This window comes from Rhincodon typus, chromosome 9 (genome assembly GCF_021869965.1).
Source record: "Rhincodon typus isolate 14 chromosome 9, sRhiTyp1.1, whole genome shotgun sequence".
NCBI lineage: Eukaryota > Metazoa > Chordata > Chondrichthyes > Orectolobiformes > Rhincodontidae > Rhincodon > Rhincodon typus.
The window spans coordinates 91,349,647-91,360,020 of record NC_063340.1 but is presented as its reverse complement, the minus strand read 5'-3'; the positions used below and the strand labels follow the sequence as shown (position 1 = coordinate 91,360,020).

The 10,374-nt window shown below is 43.8% G+C and overlaps 1 protein-coding gene across 1 annotated transcript in view; it reads left to right on the top strand.

Annotated features, from left to right (window-relative positions):
- The first annotated feature begins 2,041 nt into the window (after window positions 1-2,041).
- LOC109925019 (fibrinogen-like protein 1) overlaps window positions 2,042-10,374 on the top strand; it is a 17,022-nt gene continuing 8,689 nt past the window's right edge. The window contains exons 1-3 of the mRNA XM_048601401.1: window positions 2,042-2,191; window positions 4,818-5,037; window positions 7,355-7,492. Of these exons, the coding sequence (XP_048457358.1) occupies window positions 2,042-2,191; window positions 4,818-5,037; window positions 7,355-7,492 (508 nt within the window). The remainder of the gene's footprint in view (window positions 2,192-4,817; window positions 5,038-7,354; window positions 7,493-10,374) is intronic.

Here is a 10,374-nt window from a genome sequence, read left to right as displayed (position 1 = left end):
GCAAAATTAATTTGCATATAGGTTGAACGAATCAAATTAGCTGCAGTACTGGAGAGGAGGAATTCCTAAAATGTGTATGGGATTGTTTTCTGGACCAATATTGAGGAAGCAATTAGAGAACAGACCATCTTAGATTGGGTATTATGCAATGAGAATGGCATAATTGGTAATGTAGTTGTGAGAGACCCCTTGGAGATCAGTGACTATAATAAGATAAAATTCTTCATCAAGATGGAGAGTGAGGTAGTTGATTCTGAGACTGGGGTCCTGAATCTGAATAAGGGAAACTACGATGGTATAAGACAGGAGTTGGCTATGATTAGGAAATGTAACTGAAAGGAATGACAATGGACAGGCAATGCCAAACATTCAAAGAATGAATGGGCGAACTACAAAAATTGTTTATTCCCGTCTTGCACAAGAGTGTAAGGAGAACAGTGGCCAAACCAGGGCTTATGAAGGAAGCTAGGGATAGTATTAGATGCAAAAAAGGGACATCCAAATTGGCTAGAAAAAACAAAAGAGCTGGAAACAGTTCAGAAGATTGATTAAGAAGGGGAAAATCGAGGATGAGAGGTATCTTGTGGGGAACTTAAGAACTGACTGTAAAAGTTTCTATAAGTATGTAAAGAGAAATATATTGGTTAAAAACTAACGTAGGACCCCCCTACAGTCAGAAATGAAGGAATTTATAATTGGGAACAAACAAGTGGCTGACGAACTAAATTCATACTTTGCTTCTGACTTCACAAAGAAGGACACAAATAACATCCCAGAAATGACGGAGAACACAGGGTTTAGTGAGAAGGAGGAACTGAACCAAACCAGTATTAGTAGTGAAATGGTTTTGGAGTCATTGATAGGATTGAAGGCTGCTAAATTCCCAGGGCCTGACAATCTACATCCCTGAACACTTAAGGAAGAGGCATTGGAAATTGTGGATGCATTGGTGTTCATCTTCCATGATTCCTTAGATTCTGGAACAATACCTACAGATTGAAGGGTAGCTAATGTAACTTCACTATTTAAAAAGGGAGGTAAAGTGAAAACAGGGAATTATAGACCAGTCATTCTGATGGTGGGAATGGGAAGGTGCTTGAGTCATCTTGAGTATGAAGGATTTTATAGCAGAGCACTTACAAATCAGTGACAGAATCTGACATAGTCAGCACGGATTTATAAAAGGGAAGTCATGTTTGACAGATCTACAGTAATGCTTCGAGGGTGTAACAAGTTGTGTAGATTGACGGAGCCAGTGGATGCAGTTTATTTAGACTTTCAGAAGGCTTTTGACAAAGTCCCACAAGAGAGATTAATATGTAAAATTAAAAGATTTAGATGAGGGAACTTAATGTAATATCTCAAAATTTGCAGATAACATAAAGCTGGATGGGAGGGTGAGCTGTGAGGAGGATGCAGAGATGTTGCAGTATGATTTGGACAGGTTGAGTGAGTAGGCAAATACATGGCAGATATAGTATAATGTCAACAAATGTGAGGTTATCTTCTTTGGTAACAAAAATAGGAAGGGAGATTATTATTTGAACGGCTGTAATTTTGAGAGAGGGGAATGTTTGACTAGACATAGGTGTCCTTGTGCGCTAGTCGCTGAAAGTAAGTGTGCAGGTGTAGCAGGTGGTGAAGAAGGTAAATTGTATGTTGGTCTTGATAGTGACAGGATTCGAGTACAGGAACAGAGATGTCTTGCTGCAATTATACAAGGCCTTGGTGAGGCCACATTAGAATATTGTGAGCAGTTTTGGTCTCTATATCTGAGGAAGGATTTTTTGCTACAGAAGGAGAGTAGTGCAGGTTTATCAAATTGATTCCTGGGATGGCAGGACTGACTTAAGAGGAGAGATTGAGTCAGTTAGGATTGTATTCACTGGAGTTTAGAAGAATGAAGGGCCAGCTCATAGAAACTTATAACATTCTAACAGGACTAAACAGGTTAGGTACAGGAAGGAATATCCCAATGGTGCAGGAGTCCAGAACCAGGGGTCATAGTTTAAGAATAAGGGGTCAACGTTTTGGGACTAAAATGAAGAGAAATGTCTTCACCCACGTGGTCGTGGAAATCTTCAACGGGAGTGTAGCTGAGACAGGAAACCTCGCAACCTTTAAAATGTACGTAGATGAGCACTTGAAATGCATAACATTCAAGGCTCTGGGCCTATTGCAGGAAGGTGGGGTTTGTGTAGATTTGGCAAGCTTTGGCAGTACAGACCTGACAGGTCAAAGGACTTCTTCTATATTGTATGCTTCTCTGTATCATCAGCTATTTGCGATGAGCAAGGTACTGACAGTGCTCAACTGACCTTCACTGTCCAATATTGGATGTGATCCTGTGATTGGACATCATTTGTTGGATAATCCTTAATGTACAAGGAATCACACTGATAACTGATTTAGGACTGTCATTTGGATTCACAGTGTGGTACACTTGCATGTACTGAAAGTTACGTATAATAACACACAGTGCACTGTTCTTTGCAATAGAAAGAACATGTATTCACAAATTGCCTGTTTCAACTCAATAAAATAGATGACAGCCATTCATTAGTTAATTTCGCATGGCAATGTTTTGACCAATCAGAGCCAATATTCCAACGAATCAGCATTGTCTTCCTACAGTATACAAGATGGTTTTCTCCTTTAATTTCTTTTCTTGAGGATTGTCCTGATGAGTGCAAGATGAAAAACTTCATCAAAATTAGTCTTTTTCAGCAACCTATAAAAACCTATAAAATTTGAACAGGATAGATACATGAAGAATGTTCACAATGACAGGGAAGTCAAGAACCAGGGGGTCACAGTCTAAGGATACCGGGCAAACCAACTAGGTTAGAGATGAAGTGGAATTACTTCACCCAGTGAGTGGTGAGTCTGTGGAATTCTCTGCCACAGAAAGCGCTTCATTGGAGGCTGCGCTGATGATGTGACCCAACAGGTTAATGAAACGTCTGCGAACTAATGAACCAATTCAGCAAGCAAACCAACCACAGTATCCACAACCCAAGCTACAAATTTACTCAAGAACCTTAGAGACCAGTCTATGATACCATTGTGTAATTTCGAGAAGGAGTTGGTTATAGCATTTGGGACTAAAGGGATCAAAGGATATGGGAGAAAAACAGTAACAGACTATGAACTTGATGATCAGCCATAATTATAATGAATGGTGGACCAGACATGAAGGGCTGAATGGCCTACTCCTGCTCCTATTTTATATATTTCTGTGCAATAATCAAGTTCTGTACAACCAGATTACTACTTTTTTGACAAAACTAATGCATTGCAGATGCTGAATATCTGAAATAAAAATAAGAAGTGCTGGAGTTACTCATCAGATATGGCAGTATGTGTGGAGAGAGAAAGAGAGTTTTTTTTATTTGTTTGTGGAATGTGGGTGTTGCTGACTGGGCCAGCATTTATTGCCCGTCCCTTTGGCCCCTGTTGCCCGTCCCTTTGGCCCTTGTTGCCCTTGAGAAGGTGATGGTGAGCTGCCTTCTTGAACCACTGCAGTCCATGTGCTATGGGTTGACCCACGATGCCATTAAGGAGGGAATTCCAGGATTTTGACCCAGCAACAGTGAGGGAACAGCGATATATTTCCAAGTCAGGACGGTAAGTAATTTAGAGGGGAACTTGCCGCTGGTGGTGTTCCAGTGTATCTGCTGTCCTGGTCCTTGTAGATGAAAGTAGTCGTGGGTTTGAAAATGAGGATCTTCGGTGAATTTCTGCAGTGCATCTTGTAGATAATTTTGTCGGAAGGCTGCAACATTGCGAACACAGTAGACCAGATTGAAAGAAGTTCAAGTAAAATACTGTTTCACCTGGAAGGTAAGTTCAGGTCTTGGATGGTGAGGAGGATGGAGGTGAATGGGCAAGTGCTACATCTTCTGTGATTGCATTAGAAGGTGCTAAGGGGCAGTGAGGAAGTGTAGTGAGTGATGGAAGAATGGACCAGGGTATCACAGAGGGAACGTTACCTATGTAATGCTGACAGTGGAGGAGAGGGGAAGATGTGTTTGGTGGTGGCATCCTGCTAGAGGTGGCGGGAATGGCAGAATATGATCATTTGAATGTGGAGATTAAGAAGGTTTTTCTGTTGGGGAGGAATAGAGATGGAGGGGAGATAGAAACATGGGAATTGATCGGACGTGCCTGAGGGTCCTGTCAACCATGGTGGGTTGGGAGAGGGTCTTTAGTTGAGGTAAAAGGAGGTCATGTTGGCAGCATTTCTGTGGAAGGTGACATCATCAGAATAGATGCAACAAAGACTAAGAAACTGGGAGAATGAAATGGAGTCCTTACCGGAAGCAGGATGTGAGGAAGTGTATTTGAGGTAACTGTGGTGTGTTCTGTTAGATTTGTGGTGGATATTGGTGAACGGCCTATCCCCAGGAATGAAAACTGCTTGGCCATTCTTCATTGTCTGTGCATCTGGGTTGTAGCATGTAGCACTTTGACAGACTGGCCGCAGAGAAGATGTTTCCCCTGGCTGAAGGGTCTAGAACAAGGGGTCACAATATCTGGATTTCCAGTCTGTAAAGGTGTTAAGGGATATGGGGAGATAGTATGGCATTGAGTTAGAGTTTTAGGCATGATCAGATTGAATGCAAGGGCATGTTTGATGGGCTGAATGGTCTGTTCTTGCTCCTATTTTCAATGTTTCTATTTTCTGTGTAACAGTATCTCTGGGATATGATGCTCCAATGTATCTAACACGATTGATGTGAAGGGGGCATTGCTAGGAGACCTGTGTGAGTCACCTATTCCAGATTTACCTGATGCATTTTTGTGATCTTTCCCAGCTCCAGGAGAAGGGTCAAAAGGATATGAAGTTGGAGGCTGAGGTACAGCACGTGAAACAGCGATCCAGTGAGACCAGCACCTTGTTGCATATTCATGCCTCACTCATCTATGACTTGCAGACACAAGTTCACAACCTGTTGGCGCGGCTGGACCAGGCTCACAGCAACAGCAATTGCTCACTCCAACACCACCTTCTGTCTGAACAACACAAACTGTCAGGTAGCTCCTTCAAATTATCCCTCCTTTTCTCCAACTGACCCCTCGGTTATAGTACAGATCCCTCCCAAACTAATCAACTGGCTCCCATAAGGAAAGAACCCCTAGTATCTATTGCTAAAACACAGCAAGATATCTGACCATAACATGTTGACCATCACACACTGAACCATAACACAGAGACCGTAATGTATTGACCGTCAAATATTGACCTCACACACTGACAACCACGCACTGACCATACCACACCAACCATCACATACTGACCATGACACACTGACCATATCACGTCAACCATCAAACACTGACCGTCACACACTGACCATACCACACCAACCATCACACACTGACCGTGACACACTGACCGTCACACACTGACCATCTCACACAGACCATCACACACTGACAGTCACACACTGACCATCACAAACTGACCATCACATACTAACCATCAAACACTGACCATCATGCACTGAACATCGCATAGTAACCATCACAAACTGACTGTAACACACTGACCATTGCAAACTGACCATCACGCATCGACCGTGACACACTGACCATCACACACTGACCGTGACACACTGACCATTGCACACTGACGGTGACACACTGGCCATCACACAGTGACCGTGACACACTGACCATACCACACCACCCATCACACACTGACCAGCACATACTGACCATCACACACTGACCATCACACACTGATCAGTGCACACTGACCATCACACACTGACCATGACACACTGACCATTGCACACTGACTGTGACACAAAGTATCACACACTGACCATCGCACATTGACTGTCACACACTGACCATCACACACTGACCATTGCACACTGACCATCGCACACTGACCATCACCACTGACCATCACACACTGACCATCACACACTGACCAGAGCACCCTGACCATCACACACTGACTGTGACACACTGACCATTGAACACTGATCATTGTACAATGCTCAACACCGACTGACCATCACACACTGACCATCGTACACTGACCGTGACACACTGACCATCACACACTGAGTATCACACATTGACCATCACACCCTGACCATCGCACACTGACCATCACACACTGACTATCACACACTGACCATCGCACACTGACTGTGACACACTGACCATCACACACTGACCGTGACACACTGACCATCACTCACTGACCATCACACACTGACTGTGACACACTGACTATCACACACTGACTGTGACACACTGACCATCACACACTGACCATCGCACACTGACTGTGACACACTGACTATCACACACTGACCATCACACACTGACCATCACACACTGACTGTGACACACTGACTGTGACACACTGACCATCACACACTGACCATCACACACAGACCATATCACACTGACTATCACACACTGACCATCGTACACAGACCATCGCACACTGACCATCGCACACTGACCATTGCACACTGACCATAACACACTGACCATCGTACACTGACCATCACACACTGACCATTGCACACTGACCGTAACACACTGACCATCGCACACTGACCATCGTACACTGACCATCGCACACTGACCATGATGCACTGACCATTGCACAGTGACTATGACACACTGACCATCACACACTGACCATTGACCATCACAAAGTGATCCTAATTGTCTTCTTGTCTGAAATCTAACAGGACTCACAGGCTGTTATCAAGAGTTGAAACTCTGACTGACTTTCCCTTTCTTGTCTGAGGGCGAGTCTTCCTCACTATTGGAGCTCCTCCTCGCCACGGTTCTCCTTCATCACAGGGCTCCCTTATACCTTGGGTCTCATTGCCACAGCGTGGGCTCAGTTCCACTTGACCTGTCTGCATTGGGGATTTCGTGTTGCATGGGCTTTGTGCCACCAAGGAAAGTTAGAGAATTGGAGGACAGGGGCCAGTGGTTTGAGGACAGAGGCCAGTGGTCAGAGAACAAGGGCTAGTGGTTGGAGGACAGGGTCCAGTATTTGTCGGACAGGACCAGAGGTTGGGAAGTGGACAGAACACGGGATGTAGGCAAAGATAACAAGGTGTAGAGCTGGATGAACACAGCAGGCCAAGCAGCATCAGAGGAGCAGGAAAGCTGACGTTTCGGGCCTAGATCCTTCTTCAGAAATGGGGGAGGGGAAGGGGGTTCTGAAATAAATAGGGAGAGAGGGAGATGCACATATCTTGGAGACCTGACAGATGATGAATATTGGCAGAAAGATTAGATCCTTGAGTGTTTCTGCCAAGATTGCAGAGTCTCCATCCTGAACCTTATCTGTGTTTCATACCTCCTCTAGATCTCCAGTACATTCGGAACTGTCCCCTTGACTGTGCAAGCATCTATTACAACGGGGTGAGTCAGTCTGGAGTCTACACCATCATTCCCTCCATTGGTGGACTGCCCATCAGAGTCTACTGTGACATGGATACTGCAGGTACGGAGAGGTCTGGGAATGTGAGCAGTGTGATTGTAACCCAGAGATGGCCATGCAGTGTGGATGACCGACAATTGACGGGGTACCTACCACAAAAGCACCTTTTCACTTCTAGTGCTGATCACACTAAATAAATGAGGTCAGGAGAATGTCCTCATGCACATCAAGCTGTAGAATGACCCTTCCTCAGGAGGGTGTCTTCCTTACTCTACTGCTAGCCTTGTTTGCAGAATAGAGGAAGCTCATCACTGAAAGGGATGGTGCTGCCTCACTCAGCAGCCGGGGTTCTTGAGCAAGTGACTGAATTGGAAGCTGTAAACCAAGCTTGCTCTAGTGCAGTGAATTTTCCATTCAGCACAAAAACTTGTCCAATGGAACAGGTCACTTCAAATCTACACATTTCTGAAAGTTTCACAATTTTTATTCTATGAGAATCACTAACAAATCACAGAATTGTCAAATTATAAAGTACGGAAGAGGCCTTTTAGCTCATTGAGTCTGTACCACTAAAACAAGGTTCTTATTTATTACAGATCCCTAATTGTGGTAAGTGGTGAACCATGTTTTCAACTTTTTGTGTACCTGTTTCATTCAACTCAGCAGATTTTTTAAAAATCCATTTATAATCTCATAGAGGCCTACAGCATGGAAACAGACTCTTCTGTCCAACTAGTCCATGCCAATCAAGTTCACAAACTAAACTCGTCCACTTGCCTGCATTTGCCCCATATCCCTCTCAACTTTTCCTTTCATGTACCCACCCAAATGTCTTTTACATGTTGAAATTGTAGCTACATCCACCACTTCCTCCGGCAGAGCATTCCATACACGGACCATTCTCTTGTGTAAAAAAAGTTGCCCTTCATTTCCTTTTTAAAACTTTCCCCTATCATTCCCCTAGTTTTGAACTCTCCCACCCTAAGGAAAAGACCTTTGCGATTCACCTTATCGATGCCCCTAATTATTTTAAAACTCAAACCCTCCATTCCCAGTAACATCCTAGTAAATCCCTCTCCAATGTAATATTTTCCTTCTTATAGCAGGGCTACCAGAATTGCACACAGTACTTCAGAAGAGGCCACACCAATGTCCTGTACAACCTCAACATAATCTCCCAATTCCTATACTCACAGGTCTGAGCAATGAAGGCAAGTGTGCTAAACACCTTCTTACCCATCCTGTTTACATGTGATGCAAATTTCAAAGAATTATGTACCTGAACTCCGACGTCTCTCTATTCTACAACACTGCCCAGGCCCCTTGTTGCTTTGTCAAAATGCAATGCTTCACATTTACCCAAATTCAACTCCATCTGCCAGTCAATAAAAATTGAAAGAACTGCGGATGCTGTAAATCAGGAACAAAAACAGAAGCTGCTGGAAAAGCTCAGCAGGTCTGGCAGCATCTGTGAAGAAAACAGAAGCTACTGAGCTTTTCCAGCAACTTCTGTTTTTGCTCCATCTGCCAGTCCTCAAACCATTGACTCAATTGATCAAGATCTCTTCGTAATCTCAGGTACCTTCTTCACAGTTCACTATACCACCAATTTTGGTGTTATCTGCAAACTTACTAACCAAGCCTCCTAAATTCTCATCCAAATCATTTGTACAAATGACAAACAAAAGCAGACCCAGCACCAATCCCTGTGGAACACCACTGGTCACAGGCCTCCAGTCTGAAAAACAAAGCCCCACTACCACCCTCTGTCTCCTAGCATCAAGTCTATTTTGTATCCAATTGGCAGTCCCACTCTGAATCCCATGTTACCTAACTTTACTAATTGGTCCGCCATGCAGAACCTTGTCAAAGGCTTCACTAAAGTCTTTGTAAACAACATCTACCGCTCAGCTCCCATCAATCTTTTTGGTAACTTCCTCAAAAAAACTCAGTCAAGTTTGTGAGACATGACTTCCCTAGCACAAATCTGTAGTAATTGGAACGAGGTCAGCCAGCTGGACCTCACAGAATATGAGTTCCCTGATTGGGGCTGTTAACCTGATCCAATCAGGGAGTCCTGGCTGACAGACTTAAACAGGAGTGTCAGGGGTTCTGTTCACTCTAGGAACCAGCTCTGAGCCAGCTGGGTCAGTGTCATGTACTATGCACATGTAAATAACATGGAGATGCTGGTATTGGACTGGGCTGGGCAAGATCAAAAATCACATGACACCAGGTTATAGTCCAACAGGTTTATTTGAATACTTAGCGTTTTGGAGCTCAGCCGCTTCCTCAGGTGTAGTGTGAGAGATGGTAAAAAACATAGAATTTATAAGCAGAAAGATAACAAACCTGAAACTGGCAGCCCCATTCAAATCTTTAACCAGTTAGGAAGGAGACTACTGTATGAAATGCAAAATCCAGATTCCTTTCAAGTCATTGTCTCGAGATGGTTTTATCATTGTAGACATCTCAGCTCAGACAATGCATTTTAGGTGTGAGGTCTTGATTAGAATCTGTCTGTGTTTTAAACTGGGATCAGGCGTGTTTGAGCAAAACAGAATGCACCTGCAACAACACAAACATCTTGGATGAAATAATTCATGTCTGTGTCTGTGTATAAGTGTGTATATGTGTGTGTGTGTGTGAATGTATATGTGTGTGAGTGTGTGTGTGTGTGAGAGAGAGAGAGAAAGTCGGAGAGTGTGTGTGTTAGAGTATGAGTGTGAGGGAGTGTGTGTGTGTGAGAGAGGGAGTGTGCAAGTGTGTGTGTCTGAGAGATTGTGTATGTATTTGAGAGAGTGTGAGTGTGAAGGAGTATACGTGTGAGAGGAAGTGTGCGAGTGAGAGGGAGTGTGTGTGTGAGAGAGAGAGAGTGTGTGTGTGTTTGAGAGAGTATGAGTGTGAGGTAGTGTATGTGTGTGAGAGAGTGTGTGTGTTTGAGA